Source organism: Rissa tridactyla, chromosome 2, assembly GCF_028500815.1.
Source record: "Rissa tridactyla isolate bRisTri1 chromosome 2, bRisTri1.patW.cur.20221130, whole genome shotgun sequence".
Lineage (NCBI taxonomy): Eukaryota > Metazoa > Chordata > Aves > Charadriiformes > Laridae > Rissa > Rissa tridactyla.
This window is the reverse complement of record NC_071467.1, coordinates 61,645,945-61,664,623: the sequence shown is the minus strand read 5'-3', so window position 1 is coordinate 61,664,623 and position 18,679 is coordinate 61,645,945. Positions and strand designations below refer to the sequence as shown.

Below are 18,679 nucleotides of genomic sequence, written 5' to 3'. Positions count from 1 at the left end.
GAGTTTGAGATCTATTCTATGGTAGCTGTTCTGTTCTGTGAATTGCTTTGGCTTTTGCTGTCTTCAGAGTTTCACTCTAGTGTTTTAGTCTTTATTCTCTCCTGAGCTCTGCTTTCATAAGTGTAAGCAGTGCTGAATTACTGACTCCATGTGTTAGAATTAAATTACCAATATTATAGTCACGTGAAGAAAACCACAATGAGTTTTTATCCTGGATTATTTGGTTTTGACCAGATGCCTGTATGTTTCGTCAAGGGTCAGTAAGGTTGGGAGTATTTAGTCAAAGACTTTTTTCATTATAGGAATCTTATGTTAGAACGTCTCCCTCTTGCCACAGGGGAATAGATTTTTTTTACCTGCTCAGAGTCTCCTTAAAACGGAGGCAAACCCTGAGGTTGGGAAGCGGTAGCGTATGCCATGTCAACACACAGATCTTTTTCTTCAAAGCTTACAAAAACGGGGAATGTTACTATGGCTGTCAGTGAAGGAGGGGGGTACTATAGATCCTTATGGGTCCCTTCCAGCTGGTGATATTCTATGATTCCTTTAACATTTGCTAATAACGCAAGCAATAATAAATAGGGAATCAAGAATTCATTACGTTAAGTAGTCCATTGATTCGGTTAAATTGCTTCTAGCTTATTTTTGGGCAGAAATGCTAAGTGCAAAGCAAAAAGCATATGTAGCGGTGGGAAGTAGCCTTTAAAGAAACTTATTATGTTGGGTCAATTTTTTAACCAAGATGTGGATCCTTTTTCATATGTAATTCTTTCAAAAAATCCTAGTTTTTTGGTCAAGTATGCAGATTGGAAGGTCAAACAGCAGTGAACAAACCATGGAATACTATACATTCTAACATCCTTTTTCTTCCTTCTGACAGAGTAACTTCCTGCAGAACTTTTTGTCTCTTTCATTACCAAAAGGAAGTAATAAAAATCCTAGTAATGTGTCTGCTCTTTGGCTAAAGCTGCTACTGAACATATCTTTTGGAGAAGATGGACAGCAGATGATCATGAAGATAAATGGGTTTTTAGACCAGATTGTGGAAATGTGTAACTACAAACACAAGAGCAGCCAACATCTAGCACTTCTCATTCTACATAACATATGTTTTAGTACAACCAATAAACCAAAGATACTAGCTAATGGTAAGTATCTAAAGGGTATACAAGCTATTGTACCCTGAGAATACTGTGTGTTCCAGAATACCATATTTTCATTGCAATGTGGGTTACTGACCAAGAACTCAATATTGTTATTTAGAAAAGCATTTGCATAAAAATTATTTTCATAGAAGTAATTATAGAACATATATTTTGGCAGAAAAGCAATTAAAATAAAAATATATAGCAAAAGGAAAAGTAAACAAACAGTTTTAAAAAAAAATAAATCAAGATTTATCATGAGACTGATAATTTGAATGTAGTGACACATGAATGAAAGGATTTTTGCAGTTTTCTTAAACAGCTAGTTTTTCGGGGAGAGGAGGTGGAAGGATTCCTTGTGTCAGTCAGTTTGAAATAACTTACTTTAGAATTTCTACCACTGAAGTTCCTAGCTTTCAGTTGGAGAAAACCTTATTAGCTCCTGCAAGTCATGGATGTTGAGACAAAGTATTTTGTGTTCTGTTATGTGCAGAAAACATTTATAATAATGATAAAGTTTGATCATGGCATGTATATTTAATGTAACAACATGCACAGAACTATTTTCTTGCTTGTTTGTAAAAGGCATGTTTCTCTCCACCATTTAGTTGCACAGAGAATGTTCCTGTCTTTGTTATAAGTTCTCAGCAGGTTTTCTGTAGTGTCCATGATTTTCTCCCCCACCCCCACCCCCCCCACCCCAAGGTGCTGATTTGCTGCCTTAATTAAGCATACATTATTCAGTTACATAACCTGTGAATTTTTATTATGAAGTGAACAAGCAAACTTTGAAGAGTCTCATTTCAGAGCAAGGCTAGGAAATTAAGGCACCTACAGCGGGGTGTCAAATATTTCTCATTGGTTACAAATCATCTACATAATAAGTACTAAGGAAAACAGAAGCTTCTTAATTTCTGTCCTGATGTGTCTCTAATTGTGGCTACTGGGAGTTATCAAACAGTTTCATGGTTTACTCAGTCCCATGCTTTATACTGATGGCTTAATTTTTTAGCATTGCTTGGTTCTGTTTTGCTATATTCTTTTTAAGACTTCTTTCAATGTAGTGTGACAATTTCATGATCATTTTTAAATGTAATTAATCTGATAATAAAGTTTCTGTAATTCCTCTGCCATGCCGATAATTTTCATAGAAATAAGTGTACTGCAAGGATCAAAATACTGAGACTTGTAAACATATTTGTATGCTTTTGATGATATTTTCTAGATGAGGTTTTTTCATTTTTCTCATTAGATAAAGCGATTGCAGTACTGTCTGGCTGTTTGGAAAGTGATAGTTGTGCTGTTCAGAGAATAGGAGCAGCTGCGCTTTGGGCTTTGCTTCACAACTATCAGAAGGTTAGTATTTGAGAAGTACTTGAACAAATTGTAATGTTAATTTTATTATGCTGTAAACAATGCAGTAACCTTCAAATAAATAAAAATAAAGTTTACAGCAGTAGTTCCATTTTATTATTTTAATCACATAGCTGCTCGGGCTAGGAGTTTAAACAACATGGTAAGGAAGCACCTTGCCCTCTGTGATTTGTGACTGCTTATATAAATGCAATCTGTATGATGATACAGTCATATGCTAACTCTAAAATTCCTGCATCTCCTGTTCTGCTGAATTATTGTCATTATCTAAACTTTGCTGTTAAACACGTGGGGAAGAAAGTCAAGTCATTGTACTTTGTGTGTTTGTGCGTGCTACAGGCAAAAGTGACTTTGAAGAATCCATCAATAAGGAGAAGAATAGATGAGGCTTATTCTTTGGTGAAGAAAAGTAAGTCTTAGCTCCAACTAATGCCAATTCTGTATTTTTCCATCAGTTAAATCATTAATACATTTAAATTTATATCATCACAGTAAGTTTTTGTTGTGCTATAAGTTTTTGAAAGGATACTTTTGTCTCTAAAATCATGACAGGTAACATGTCTTCTAGTTAGGAATCTTATAAATACAGAAAAATGCCTCTTGGTTAACAATTTATAAATAAGACCTCAGGTAACTGCTAAGGTTAGTTTGTAAGAATAGGTCTGATGGTGCTTGCAGCAAAAGGCTTTCTTTCACAGTACACTTCTGTCTTAATACTTAAATTTACTGATAAGAAAAACTGTTCATTTAGCATTGACTTTGCTTAACAGTGCTCAACCTCACTGCGTTAAGCCACACAGAGAAGGGATCAGAACAGATCATACTGTACCATGAGTTAGCTGGCTTTCTAAAAGCTTGGGTTTTTTGCTCAAGTAACTGAACATAACTAGCGTTTGAGTAGCTTTTATACAATAGGTTGCTATCTTCAGCTCAAGAATGTTAGTTTTGAAAGATGTTCAAACACTGGTCTGTATAGCTGGAGTTTCAGTAGCTAATAATGGGTTTATTGGTTGTTAGTCATATCTAGACTCCGGTCTTGCAAAAACGTGCCAATGTTTCATTTTAAGCCAGTGAGTTTTCCTACTGATTTTGATTGCTAAAATAGATGTACTCAAATAGGTTTATCAATCGGGGGGCTTATAATACCGAGTTCCAATAGTATTTTGCACAACAGAATTGCCACAAAAGTTCTGCCTGCATTGAACATTGTTTGTCAGTATCCTAATAAGGAGAGATATTTTTGCTAGAACATCTCATGATAATTCTTCCTCTACTGTCACCCAAATCCATTGATTTTATCAACATACCGTTACTATTCTTTACTAAGTCAACCATTAAAAATAACATAATGCAACATTTCGTATTCTGATAGTGTGTTAATAAATAGTTTGTATTGTTCTTTATAGCATAGCGGCTGCTTTTAAGAGACTTTTCCAAATATTATGTTGAATCAACAAGGTAGAAATACGCATCTTTTACAGACTAGCATGTTGTAGCTTTGATCCCTATTTATTTATGTACTACTTTAGAACATAAAGTCCTGGACTGGAAGATTGCTTTTTAATTCAATAAACATTTAAATATCCAAATATTGAGTATGAAAGATTTTATGCAACTGTAATTGTTACAATTCACAATCATGTGAAGTTGTCATCCATATTTTCCTGCAGTAAGGCTCTCAAGTAGCCTACCCTATTAAAGCTTTTATCACTTTACCATTTTAGCCCAATTATCACTGTAGATTGTTCTTCTGAGTTCGAGTAGGGGAATTTTTCAACACGTATATTGTTACTTTTCATTTCCACTTTCTCCTACCCAAGGAGAAGTTTTGGCAGAAGCAAGGCATGACCTCATTTGTAACATAGCATAATCAAAAGGCACGTTACACTTTATTTGTTACAACTAAGTGGGGGCTTGCAAAGCTGTTAAAAAACCTAGCCTTTAAAAAAAAACAAAACACAACCAAAACCAAAAGAACCCGACTTTGAAACATAAAGTATTATTACTTGATTTGCTACCTGTAATGTAGAGGTTAAGATCATGAAAGAGCATGAATTCTAGTAAGGCATTTGATGTGATCTTTGAAAAAATCACTTGGTGTTCATAACCACCGGAAGTTCAAATCTTGTTTTTTCTTCTTTTAGGTATTCCAAAGCCAGAAGAAAACGAGCTACATGCCTACTATTTAAAATGCTTAGAGAATATAGTGCAGCTTCTTGATTCTTAACGATCATCAGGTGACTTCTCATGTTGAAATTGGACAGCCTAATCAATGGAAGCCTGAAATTTAAAGAAAACATTTCTTATGTTGTGGCAGCAGCATACGTACTATGGAAGAAATTTATGAAGCCTTTGAGGAAGGAGTTCATTGCTTTGAACCAAAGAAATTGCATTAAATGTGGTTCAAATTATTTGAACTATAATCCCAATGGGAAATTATAATGGTGCTACTATGTAAAGTATGTACACAGAAGAAGGGATGTACAGAGGAAAAGGATATGAAAAATCAGTAATTTTCTTAAATTATGCATTGAAATTGTTACTGTAAAGTATTAGAATTGCTCTTTTGGATTGCTCTTAATAAAGGTTTTTTTAAATTGAGATCACTATTTGTTGTCGGTGAATTATAATTTTACTGTTGCGGGTGTGCACAGTGCGTGCTTAGGTTCAAGAACTCAAAATGCTGGCAGTCATGGTGTGTTTATACCTATTAGGTATAGAACAGCAAACTGTTTTATTTTCGAAGAGGTTTGCAGTTCAAACTGCTGCTGGTTTTTTTTTTTAAGATGCTAACAATTGAAAAGGAGTTCTCAATTACTGATATTACAGTTCACAGTTATGTTAACGTTGCAGTTTATGCAGGTTGTGAGGTCTGTGCATCAGTTTTAGTTACAGCATGTAGAAAATATATGGGACAGAATCTGTTGGTTTCCAATTTATAAACATGTCAAATTTTTTGCTCGAAGTGAAAGCCAGTCTGTTATCCAGGCCTGTGTTTTCTTTGAACTGCTCCCATGTAACTGTTGTCATAAGTTTTTCATTATTCTGTGCTAAATGAGTTTGAGAGAACAATATTTGAGCATTGATGACTAAACACATGACAGTCTTATTGAAGGTGCTTCTGACATATCCGGCAGGGTGTTTAAATTTCCCTCAACACATACAGTTTTGTGTTATGGCAGGAACAGATAAGTGAGCAAATAGACTCGTTATGGTTGGAAGAGACCTTTAAGATCATCAAGTCCAATTGTTAACCTAGCACTGTACGTTACTTCTAAACCATGTCCCTGAGCAGCACATCTACATGTCTTTTAAATACCTCCAGGAATGGTGACTCAACCACTTCCCTGGGCAGCCTCTTCCAATGCTTGACAACCCTTTCAGTGAAGAAGTTTTTCCTAACATCCAATCAAAGAAAGCAAAACTTGGCTAACAGCTCTAAAAGAGTTGTATCAAGGCCATATTTACCTGTAATTAGCCTTTTCTTCCTAACCAGGTGATGAAAGCATTTTCCAATGACAGAGGGGATTTTTTTGTTTGTTTGTTTGTTTAGTGATGCTTATAAATAATGTGTGACTTGATATTACTCAGCTGACATAAGTGTGATGATGAATTAAATCATTACTAACAATGTAATTATCGGCTAACCTCCATCAAACAAAAAGCAAGGATGGACCACCGGAGCCTGATTCTTTTCCACTTGATAATGTTGCATAATTATTGTAACTTGCTAAATTGTTGGTAAATGCTCTCATGCTCGTCCCATAGTGTTGCTGAAGAGCAAGCTGCGGGGCAGGAGAACACTCGACAGGGGGCAGCTCTGCAGGTCAGTGACTGCTGCCGGGGCTTGGGTGGGGGGGTCTCTTCCCCTCAGACTAGCAAGTGCCGATTCTCTTCAGACACTTATCTTTCAACATACCCAGCCCCAATGATTTCTGTCGTAAATCGGGTTGTAAGTCAAAATGCAGGTGGTTTGCCAGTTTGCTTTCTTTTTCAGAGACACAAAAAATGAGAGCGCTCAGTGCCAACTGAATTCCGATGGAAGTAACACTCCGCAGGGATGGTGAGAGTTCTTTCAAGATGTAGAAATACACATGGGTCTAGTGAGGCAAAATAAGGCTGCATAGTTGAATGACTTCATTAAATGCAAGTACAATATAATAAGAACATAGAACTGGATGCTTATTTTCCATTAAACATTTTACTGAGCTGTACAAATTCTTGAAGAAATTATTCATATTAAAAAATCCAGGTAAATTGCTAATACATTTGTTGTTACAGTAAGCCTTAATGCAAGTGCTGTGTTTATCCCAAAATGAGCATAGATCTAACCTTTATTTTCTCACTGTTTTGCAACATTTTACAATTATGGAAAGCAACTGTAGCGATGGCATAAGTAATTACTTCTGTTTGGTGTTGCTCCTCAGGAAAATCAAAACAAGCTTTAGCCTCTAAGGGCACGTACGTCAAATCTATATTTTGACTTTGCGTACAAAATCTTCAGAGAACAGATAAAACTTTTCTCCTCCAAGGTTAATGAAAGAGGAAAACATTTATTTAATTATTTATTTGTTTAAAGGACAGCAATCTCTTCATCATCTTTTCCCTCAAAAATCAGGGGCATACAGCGGCTGCATCCTGTCTCCCTGCATGTTAATAAAGAGGTGGGTTATAAAACGTAAATGACCCTATAATTTCTGTTTGCTGGCACTTAGACTAGCACAATTAGTCTCACAATAACCTTTAGTTTTAATAGCTTTCATGATGTAAAATTAAAATATTGAGACCTCATTCACAGTTAAACTTAATGTCAGAATTTTGGTGATACATCTGTTTTCAAGGATGTGGTATTTATCATGTTTGGGTTTTCAAAGAAAATCAAATCCAAAAATACCTTCAAATTTTAAGAGCTGTAAAATCATTTCTTATCCTACAGAGGAAAGTTCAATTAAAGTGGAGATGGATTACCTGAATAGAGTACCGAATTTAAAAGGTGGTATTCAGCACGTATCTAGTTTCTCTAATAAAAAGCACGGCCATGCAAGCTAGGATGCTCTTGAAACACAATTACCATTTGCACTACCTGCAGATATATTATGCTCTTACTTGGTTGCTTTATCTTTTATGTTAAGTTTGTAATCAAGAAAAGTTACTTTAAATTCAAAAGAGGTATGTACATAAAATCCAGTACAAATGAGGCTTTCAGATTTTTCAAGACTGATGTGTCATCTATTGCATGTTCAAAACTTCCAAAGAAATAATTTCTGCTTGAGTGGTAAAAAATTGTAGATTAAACTTAAAACATTTAGTTTTGATTGTGTGTGTGTGTGTGTTCATGCAAATAGAGACGTGAAGTCATGACTTGCTGATGAATTTTTCAAACCTTTGAGTAACAGATTTTCAAGCCTACTTGAACATTCTCAGGAAAAGATTTAATTTATGAGAAAGGAGCTTTTTTTTTTTTGCATTTCCAGCAGTTTAGAACTATGGATCCTCCTCACTCAGTCATAGCAACTACACAGCCCTTGGTAGAATTTTTCATTGGTTTCTCTCCATATCAAACTTGCAAATTCCAGGCTTCTGGCTTCAGTGGGATGATGGAGCAAGACTGGCCAGACTGGGGAGGGGAAATTTCCATAATGAGACTTTGGCACAGCTTTATATAAGGATTTCCCTTCATAGTAAAGTAAAAACTACTGTGACAGCTTCTCAAATCTGATTGTCCTTCACAGAAGTGTTTTACTGTCTTCTAGTGGAAAAAAAATTGGTTAGTGGACACCTGAAGATTGCTGTCCTCTGGGGAGTTTAGGGGCACTCTACAGTTCAATTGAGGTTTCCTCTGGTTGTAAAAAAAAAATGTGATCCCTTAAAACGTTTCCCCCAGATGGCCTCCTAGAGTCATCATTTACAGCGACACCGCTGTGAGAGCAGTCATACCACCATTACTTCAGAAGAAATAGAGTTGCAGTAAGTATAATTTCACAGCACCTCAATCCCTTTTAGCTCATCTTGTGGCTCCTGGGCCATGCTGTAGAAGATGCGTGTTCTTCGCTTATCGCCTCCTCATTTTTCAGTCATTACCTGACCTCATTCAGCCATTCTGTGTGGCCCCTGGGCATTCCCGAGGGCTGGCTAGTCGCCCTGTTGAGTAACTCAGAAGGATTTGGCCCCATGGATGAGGGTCAGTCTGTGCCCTCCGGCCTCGGTGCCAGCTACGCTGGGGCACGTCTGATTTTTATAACTGGTGTTTTAGGTGTTGAAGATTAACAGCAGGGGTTTTACAATTCAGTTTAGCATTCAGCTGCATGTTTCTGCCACCGGCACTGTCTCAGCCACCACAAAGTTTTCAAGAAAAAAAAAAAAAAAAGTAGTACGGTGTGAAAGCTGGTCCCATTTTCATGGGAAGAGGAGATTCTTGCAGTGTGTGTTTTCCCGCATCCAAAATGGGAGTGTCAGTCTGTGCTGGATTTACAGCAAACAAGCGTGCTCAGGCTCACAAACACACTCATTCTTCACGAACACGCAGACCAATTCTGAATGATCAATCTGGGCGTTATGTCGTCATTCCAGCTTCTTGATCGCCTGCCAGCAGGACTATGAAGTTTTGCATATTTAGCTCTTGGTCTTTAGAATTTAGTATATGTGTGCAGGTCTTTGCTGAGAAGAAATGTAATTCTAATAGAAATCAATACTGCATATGATTATATAACTTCATTCAAAATTGAAATGTTGGGAGTTAGAAGGAGTTAGAAGTGTTTTTGATAAATACATGATGAAGCTGTTTGGAAACAAGGTCATTTTCTGTTCCAGAAGATTATTACATTTCCTTTCCACTTCAGCTGAAAAGAATCTACTTTGTAAAGAAATCTCAGGAGACTCATACATAGTTTTTTGATTAATATTAATTATTAATATTTTTATGACATTTATTTTTAGATATTTTTAACATGTTTATACGTTTTCAGAGAATTCTAATATATTTTGAGTAACTTCAGTGCTAGGGTTTTCTGCTTCTGTTATGCCTCTTTTCCTTTGGTTTGGATTACCGACACACCATTATCTACATTTTAGATCCAACAACGCATTATTTTGGACATAAAATATAAATTCTTCTCAACAGCAATTTTATCAAATACATGAATCTTGAATTTGATTTGGCATTTCTCATTCTTCTCAATATGAACAATTATGCCATTATTATCAAACTAGTTTGAAACATAATGTTGATTTTTAAAATTAAAACATAGAACTAAGCGCATTTCAATATTTCTTGTTGTTTTATTGAAAAGTACAGGCATTATTACAACTTTCTATTGCTCTTTATTATTTCTAAGCAGCATCCTTTGTGTCTTTACTTTCCTCAACTTAAGACCAACATTCATGTGATTTTCTTGAAATCTCTGAGGTTTACAGTAATTCCTGCTGTCAAATGCAACTGGTGATTTTCAAGAAGCTCGCGGGTATCTGCTGGTTTGTGGTTTTACAAAGGACGGGTGATGCACACAAACCCCTTTTGGTATTTTCAAACTGTCAGAGATATGCCTCTGCAAAAAAACTGAAAACTTTCCTAACCTTCTTCCCATTCTTTTCAAACCCACTGCAAGAAAGTATTAAATAGTTCTGACAAATACTTGCCGCAAATTAAGATGTCTTATTAATGTTAAATTATGCATATTAACAATGGTGCAATGTTCGAAGTACTTTACCCAAATGTATCACTGCATACAGTGCTTTAGCCTGTAAGCAACATTTCTTTGTTTATGGCGGAATACTTGTTTAATAAGCATGTTGTAATGGACAAAACATTTCCAAATATAGAATCTGCTGTAGCTGATTAGACAAAGTCTTTTATCATCTCATGTGTGGTATTTTATTTACTTGGAAATTGTGAGACTCTAAGGTGTATGGTGAGCAAAAAAAACCAACCCCAAACTAAAAACCCACGACCGTTTCAGAATGGAAATAAGTAATATCCTCAAAACTCAACAGGTATTTCATAGTCAAGTTACACTTGGAGAGAACCAGACCAAAGCCTGCCCCGCTGAGAGCCGTGTTCACAAGCCACGAGAACATAGAGTTCAGCCTGACTTTGAAATGACAGGAGAGAGTGCCTTCACCCGCATCTCTCAAAAGGACACACTGGCCCAAGTCTACCCACTTTATTTAGAGCAGGGAAGTTCTGTTTGAATGCAGTTTCTGACTTTATTGTTAGGAAGGAAAAACTTCCAATTTGTTAGTTGCTTCTCTTTGAAAATGAGGGAAAAGCTGGTTTAGACGTGCCTTAAATGTTCTTGGCCCACTGCTGACAAGGATAGGTAGAAGCTGATTGTTTTTCCTTTTGATTTGTGAACGATATTAGCGCAACAGAGGCTCAGCTGGACAGAATTTTTGGAAAAGAAGAAAGAGGGTCAAGAAAATCTGCTGTACTTCGTTTCACAGTTAAAGCTGGCCAAGTCATCATCTTGTTTGTTTGTAAAAGAATCACTTTATAAGGGGATTTCTGACTGTTAGTATCAAAGCCGATACTCTGTCTTGGGAAGCCTTGAGGTTAGCAACCCCAAATCATACATGTGCTGCTTTCTGTAAGATAATTTTTAGCTAGCTTACTGTTTAAAAATAAAATCGTAGCATTTTCTTTGACCTAACACTTGCCAAGAGCAGCACAAAAAAAAAAAGGACATTCTAAATAATTCTAAAATTGAAAAGACTCATAGAAAACTTCAGGGAAAAAAAGCCTTGTCCATGAGAAACAAATTTCTTAATCAGCCAGGCAGGACTGATTAAGTTGCGGCAGGTTCTTACAGCCAATAACGGGTAGATCTGAACAAGCGATATTTCTCCATAGATACTTTCTGTAAGAGCTTTTGCTTCTTGCTGGTAGGTAAAACTTATGTTTTGTTTTCTTTCCTTTTCCATAGGAAAAGCGCTTCTAAAACCAACATGAAGCGTCGGGTAGCATGACACAAGAAACACCGCTATTGAGTCGAAGGTTTGAAGAATTTGAAGCCATCGGTGTACAGGCTGGCAATTCCCAGTGCTCCATGTAGCTAATACAAGATTTTGTTCACTAGAATAAGTAATATACACAACTTGTAATTTTTCACTGGTCTTGCCTGTCTTTCTTTAAAAAGGAAGTATTAGAAATGCTTCATAATTGAGAATATTTCCAGAAAACTGATCTGGAGTTGAAATACATATGAGATCAGCAGCAGCAAGGAATGCCTTTTAAAACTAAATATTTTTCCATCCTCACTCCTTCAGTAACCCTACGTAGCAGTGCGGAGCTTCATGGAGACAGAGCGTAACCGGAGAGAGAGGGGCTGTCCACACTGCCTGGGGCCCAGTACCTTACACATACTGGGAGTTAAAAGATCACTTGTGTCCTTGTTTTAGATCCAGGAGTAATAAATGCGTGTTATTAAAAAATGGCTAGGCAATTTAGATGAGGTCTGCTAACTGAGTTTAACAAGAAGATAATGTCTTCTCAGTGTAATTTCCTGTGTTGGATCTGCATCGCAGGCTGCTACTGGCTTCAGAGACCAGTTAGTATGGCTTAGTGCCAAGCATTAAACCAAATGATAAACCAAGACGTGAAAAATATTGAGGGAAAAAAACCCAAAACCCCAAAACAAAAAACTCTTCTAAAGCTCTTTTGAGAGAATACAGTTGTCAACGTCTAGGTGAGCTGAGAAAGATGCACTTTCAACTGAGGTGACAGCAACCAACGTGCTAGCATCAGAATAGCAGTCCTCATCACAGGAATCCAAATTTAGGGTGTTGTAGAAAAGCTCAAACCGCTTCCACTTCAGAAGTGGATTTCACCAAATCAGAAAATGGGAAAATTGTCTTTCCTCTTGGTTGCCATTCCAGGACTCTCTGTAATTGAGGGTTTGCAGAGGGTTCTTTTCCCATCGCTGTAGCAGCTGGAATGTGACTCAGTCCTCCTCCTCAGCTGGAGATTTTCTTGCCCATCAGGAGATTTTTCCAGAAAGGTGTCTTCCAGGGCTGAATAACAGCACCTGAATAAAAACTTTGAGTTGCTTCCAATTAAAGCTACTTCATCTGAATTTCAGAGCCTTACTGAATGTGGAATTTGGTGAATCTTGAGGCTACGCACATGCTTTGGTGCCTTTGTGATTAGATTCTCTGCAGTTTGAAAGTTTTTCATAAATGGCAAATGACTCTGAAGTTTCAAGGTTAACCCCAGCTTCTCCTGCAGGTAGAAGCAGTGCCACTGGGATTCACAATTTTTCTGAAACTTTTGGTGTGATTTTTACTCTGTTTGTGTAAATTAAGACATCAGCTGCTCATTAATCCACAGCGCAGGAAACTGTTCCTGAGACCCTTTGGTGTGGTTGCTTCGTGCCTGCAAGGTGTACGGTTTCCAGCATTAAGAATAAGCCTAAAAAAGGAATATTAAATTCACCTGCATGCTGGTTTCTGACCTAATAAAAATGCTACACCTGAGTGAAAAATACTGCGTTGTCTGAAATTACTGTGCAATAACTAAAGGTTTGCAAAGCATCTCTACAAAAACCGTGTATTGATACATGAGAAGGAGTGGAGCCATTCAGCAGGAGGTCGCCAGAAGCTGGAGCAGCCAGCGGGGAGGGCTCCGAGGTTTTGGGGTGTTATGAAGCCTGCAGCTGCCTCTGCGTCTCGGGGCTCTCCCTCCCGTCCCGTCTGCACCCTGTGCTGGGTCTGGGCAAAATCAGCAGCCAAACAGCAGCCAAAATAACAGGAATTACTTGAAAGTAAGCAGTGATTTTCAGTGTAAAACTAATGATGGATTCTGAAAAACTTTCCTTTCTTTTCTTTTCCTTTTTTTTTTAGTTTAACATTTATAGGAGAAAAACTATTTCTGCTCACTTCGTTTTTTTGTTTATTGTCAGTAATTTGCCGTTGCATTGCTTCCATTTATTGCATTTATCACACATCAACAGGGCAAAAAAAATCCCCGATTTGAATAAAGCAACTATTTTTGTGCCATTTTAAATGGCAAAATGACTAAGGCCAGAGTCACAAAAATGCCTTTGAATATTATTTTTGAAGCTGACTTTCTTAGTGACAGGAAGCTTGCATCTTGTAAGAATAAAAATGAGAGCAAATTGTAAGTGTTTGTATTCTTCCGTTGGTACTATTCAGAGTCTGTATGTGGTTAAACATGCAGTTGAACATTGTGGGGTTTATCCAGTATGCTTTTAAAAGCATTTAATGACCGAACAAGGACCGTGGAAAAAAAAATTGTTATGAATGTAACAACAACTGATTTTAAGAAGCCAAGGACCATAAAAATCAGTAGAAAAATCCAACTAGGTGATGTTGGACTAGGTTGCAGCAGGCACAATGTTATTGTATGGGCAAATTCACTAGGGAATATAGCAGGAATTGAGGTCAAAATGTAATCACCCAGAATGTAGCTCTTCAGGGTGGATTATTTTATTCTGCCTCTGAACTGAAACATCTCTTAATGGTAATAAATCTCCTTATTGTGTGCTGGGAGTGTATTTGCAATAAGGTACCAGAATAAAGATCCTTAACAGCCTACACACTTTTTCATATGACTGTTTAAAATATTCTGTGTTTTCTCCCCACCATACTGGCATAATTTTATTTTCAGTTAGAGGTAAAACGGCCAACTGGAAACAGTGGTAGGTGACAAGTACTAAACCAAGGGTTTGAAGTCTAATTGAAACTGTACATTTAAAAAAAAGAAAAAAAAAAGAGAGAGAGAAAGAAATAGCATAACAGGTAAGATAGCCTGATAGTAAATAAGTTCAAAGGACCACAGCTATAAACACTTGTGAAAACAGCAGCGATCTGTGCCATCATAGTTTGTTTGAATTTCATTTCTTTGATCTTTATTTTCTCTTTTTTTGTTTTCCTTTGTGCTTAGCAATGACCTATTTAAGATGTTTTCCATTGCTGCAGTTCTGGAAACCTTTGTTGAACCCTACGTATGAATTGCAATCGAAGCACTTAACAATCCGTCAACAGATCTTGTGCCAACAACTTTAATGTTGGTTCTTTTTATAATAACATTGTTATAGTACTATAAGGTTGACTTTTTTTTTATGCCAGTGTAACCATATTACTAGCGACTCTCTTACAAACATATTACATAAATTTGACTTCCACATGTATATTCACCTTCTTGTATTTGAATGAAACCATAAGTAATAAATAAACAAGATTTTTGAGCTGGTACAAATGCACCTGCCCAAGGGTGATGGCGTTATTCTAACCATGGCAGTGTAAAGGTACAAGTTTTATGCACAGCAAGGCCCTTGATATTTTCCATGGAAAATAAAGTGAATATACGATGATCTACTTTGGCAGTTCTATATTTCTTCTCCTTAAAATGTCCCCATTCTGCCAGTCTCCTACACTCTGATAGTAGTTCTTTTGGGGGTTAGTTAGTTTTTTTTCTGTCATTTCTTTTGATTTCGCAGGGACTAGTAGAGTCTATTTTAGAATTACAGATAACCAGATGCTGACCAGCAGAGAACGAAATGGTGCACAAGCCCATCCCCAGCTTCTGTCTCAGGCAAACCGCGACCAGCTCACCCATCTGTGAAGCCAGGCTGGCTGCCTCACAGGGCAATGAGTAGGGTTTTGTGCTTCTGTCCTCTCTTTCAATCAGTGCGTGTCACTGCTACGTTCAAAAGCAGTTAATTTCTTTGTACAGAAAGTCCCACTACAGAAGAAGTAAAATCTGTGTTTTGGTGGAGTCACTGGAAATGGCTTAATTGGTGGCTAACAATGCTAATGATAAGGTTTGGTTTGTTTCCCTTCATTTCATTTCCCAGGGTTTTCCTTGGATATGTTAGTACACCAAACATAACAGCCTTTTTCAAGTGCAGCAGAAGGTCATATAAGTGCCAGAAATTTCTGTTAACAGAAGTAATTAACACTGTCAAAATCTTTTCAGAAAAGCAGACTGAGAACTGCTTAAAATGCTTTTGATGCTACCCATCCTATACAAAGAATGGCTAATATCAGAATGGCAGGAAACCTGTATCTTTGTTCTCAGAAGAATTTATTCACCATTTGATGAATTAAGTCAGCTGGCAAATTCTGTATATTGTTATATATATATGGTTTTTGAAGCAACAGAATTTCTACTTAAATGAAAGGAGGGTACATATGTATTCATCTCAGGCTTAGTAGAAAATACAGTTGATTCAGTTGTGAAAAAAAAAAAAAGCCCATTGAGACCGAAACATAATATCCAGGAAATATCATTTGCCATCATCCATAACAGAAACAACAAAAAACAGCCACAAAGCTCTCAATCCCAGGAATCCAGGGACAAAACACAGCTTTCATTTTATGCTTCGAAAAATAATCAAACAAAAAATACTAATGCTGTATATCCAGGTTTCCCATCGCAAAATAAATGTAGTTTGTAATGGATGCAAACGCTACTGCAAGGAAGGAGATAAATACAGTTTTGGCCTTGGAGATCTTGATCCAGGCTATTAGCTCGAATAACTTGAAACCTGAAGTTCTATGTGTGACAGTCCAGTGTGTGCATGAGGAGCCCCCTCCTTTCCCTCTTTAAGAATGAACTGCCTGCAAAACCAAGGTCCCTGGTTCTTTCCGATCAACCTAGATTCAGTCAACCAGCTGTTTAAAATTACCCTAGCAAGGTTTGCCTCGGATTATCTGTTTAAATTCCTGCCCCTCTAGTGCATCAGATTATTCTGGTAAGCCTTTGAGCACTCACATATCATATGCTCAGATCACTTTCATATTAACAAAAGAGAAATAAAAATTCAATTAAAAATAGCAAGGCTTAACTGTAAGAAAAAAAATATCTGCAAATTTTAACTTTGAATTGTTGAAAATAGGTTATAATTCAAACTGGCAGGGGCTTCACACATGATTTCAACTAAGGGGAATTGAACCCAACCGTAAAAATAAAAGCATAGTGTTTTGATAGCAGAATCAATATGTTAGGATAGTTGTGTTAGGATAGTTGTGTTAGGATAGCTGATAAGCCTTTTTTGAGCAGGTATGCTACTTTATAGGCATTTTATGATTCCTGTAGATCACACACATAAATAAAAAAAAAAATCTGTCAGAGACCATGTTTCTTGTTAAGTGCACATTAGTGAAACAAAAGACCTATGCAGTCACAATAACTAAATTAAAAAAATAAATCCTCATAAAATAACTTGTGATGATACTGTAATGGGTGCTCTGAAGCTCTATAGATGTAATTAAACTTTCAGGTTCTTAGAAATCCATGAACATGGTTGCAGGCTAAATTTTGGAAAATAAAGAAAAATCTCTGATATTCCTTCTCAAACTGAAGAAACTGACTGAGAATATGACTCACCGCTGCTTTATGTCAGTATAAATATCATTGATTTTCTTGGAACTACATTAGCATAAAACAGATGTAATATGTTGTAGTGAATCAGGCAGGAGTTTATGGTACGATTATGCTATTTCTACTAAAACAAATGATTGCAGCAGATATTCCTTGGTTCCATTAATTTACAGTTGGCTGTGATACCTTTCTTGAAAAAGCTCTACTGCTTTGTTGGACTTTGCCTTAGCAAATGAACTTCTGTAAATCAGTGTCGTACTCAAGAAACATCATTTCTTGATTTTGGTAGGAAAGGAATTTTTACCTGAGAAATTGCTATTTATCAGTATATGGGTGTGTAGAGTTAAAAAAAACCCAACAAAAACAAACCCAAAAAACCAAAACTCCCAAACCAACAGATTACCTTAATTCATTACAATAGAAGATAATTTTAAATTTTGCTTAGGTTTTGTTGATTCGTCCATTTCATTACATATGTAAAGGTTTGGTAGCAGGTAGTTGTTTTTACATAATTTCTTTGTCCTTCTCTAATCCCCCTCCAAGGGAATTTTTCCCTCTAGAGTGGGGAGAGCTTAATCCATTATTTGTTCAAAAGTTTACTAGCAAACATTTTTTTTGTTTTCTATTTTGAAAATCTTTAAGCAGTACTTGTAAGTGAAGAGGTTGCTTGTTTATTCTGGAATATTCTCCTTTTGAGGGGCAGTTTGAATGGTTGGGTTGGTATCGCTTAGAACATTTAAAACAAGTCAAAGATCAAAAAGAGGAAAAGAAAAGAAGCGACCATGTTTTTGTCCCAAGGTAGTTATTCGGAAATCTGAATACAACCCTTTCTGTGTAAAGGACCACTAAGCCAGCAGGACCTTTGAGTAGGAACTATCACTGCTTTCCATCACGCCACCATGCCAAGGTATGACCTGGGTGTCATTGGCTGCATTTCTTCAGAACACAAGTAATGAAACGGATCAAAGTAACTCTTTAAAAAGACAGATCTCAAATATGATAGGTGTGACAGACTAAATAAGAGAGTTTGAAAATAAGTTTTCCCCTGAATCCTACATCCTCATGCGAGCAGGTCTCTCCCCCAGTTCTGCTGCGAAGCCTCTCCGCTCTGTCTGGGTGAGCAGCCCCCTGCAGCCCCTGCCGTGCCTGTAAAGGCAACCTGACGCTGAGCTTGGGGGTCTTGCCTGCTTTGGGATCCCATCTCATCTGCTCCAAACTACTCCAGCCAGCGCCTGCGTGGTGAGCACACGGCTTCCTGCCCCATCTCCATCTCAGCATCTGACTGTGCCCAGCTCGTCTCAGCAGTGGGGCAGGGGAGAGGCTGGTCTCTGCTTGGGTAACCAGCCCAACACCACCAGCAACTTCCATCTTTGTTGCCCAGTAGCACCTCCCCTTCCCTTTTTTTTAAAAAACAAAACAAAACAGAAAAAGCACTATGCAGAGCTCATCAAACCAGAAATAACTAACAAAGCAGTTCTCTGATTTTCTGCTTTTGTATATCAACACTACTACCTCAAGAATATTTGGGTTTGGCATGTTTGGGGTGGTTTCCTTTGGTTTTTGGTTTTCTCTGGGTTTTTTTGTGTGTGTAGGATCGAGATTTTAGATAGCATTGGCTGCTTGAGTGGATCTTGTAGGAAAGAGATGAGCATTATCAGAAAATGATTAACTGTCACTTTGCTGTTTACCAAGCTTTTTCCCAATAAATGGGCACAAAAAGAGCTAAAGGAAAAGAAGATGCATGAGATAACTTTCTTCGCTAGAAAGGTAGGCTGTGTCAGGTCCTGGATGCATCAACAAAAAAGTTAAAGAAGCCATACAC

The 18,679-nt window shown here is 37.1% G+C and overlaps 1 protein-coding gene across 2 annotated transcripts in view; it reads left to right on the top strand.

The window, feature by feature from the left end:
* The window catches only part of RTTN (rotatin), a 79,087-nt gene extending 73,987 nt beyond the window's left edge, over window positions 1-5,100 (top strand). For both annotated transcript variants that reach the window (XM_054192804.1, XM_054192803.1), the window contains 4 exons: window positions 881-1,148; window positions 2,398-2,501; window positions 2,859-2,928; window positions 4,664-5,100. In XM_054192804.1, the coding sequence (XP_054048779.1) occupies window positions 881-1,148; window positions 2,398-2,501; window positions 2,859-2,928; window positions 4,664-4,746 (525 nt within the window). In that variant the 3' untranslated portion in view covers window positions 4,747-5,100. The remainder of the gene's footprint in view (window positions 1-880; window positions 1,149-2,397; window positions 2,502-2,858; window positions 2,929-4,663) is intronic.
* The last annotated feature ends 13,579 nt before the right edge of the window (window positions 5,101-18,679 follow it).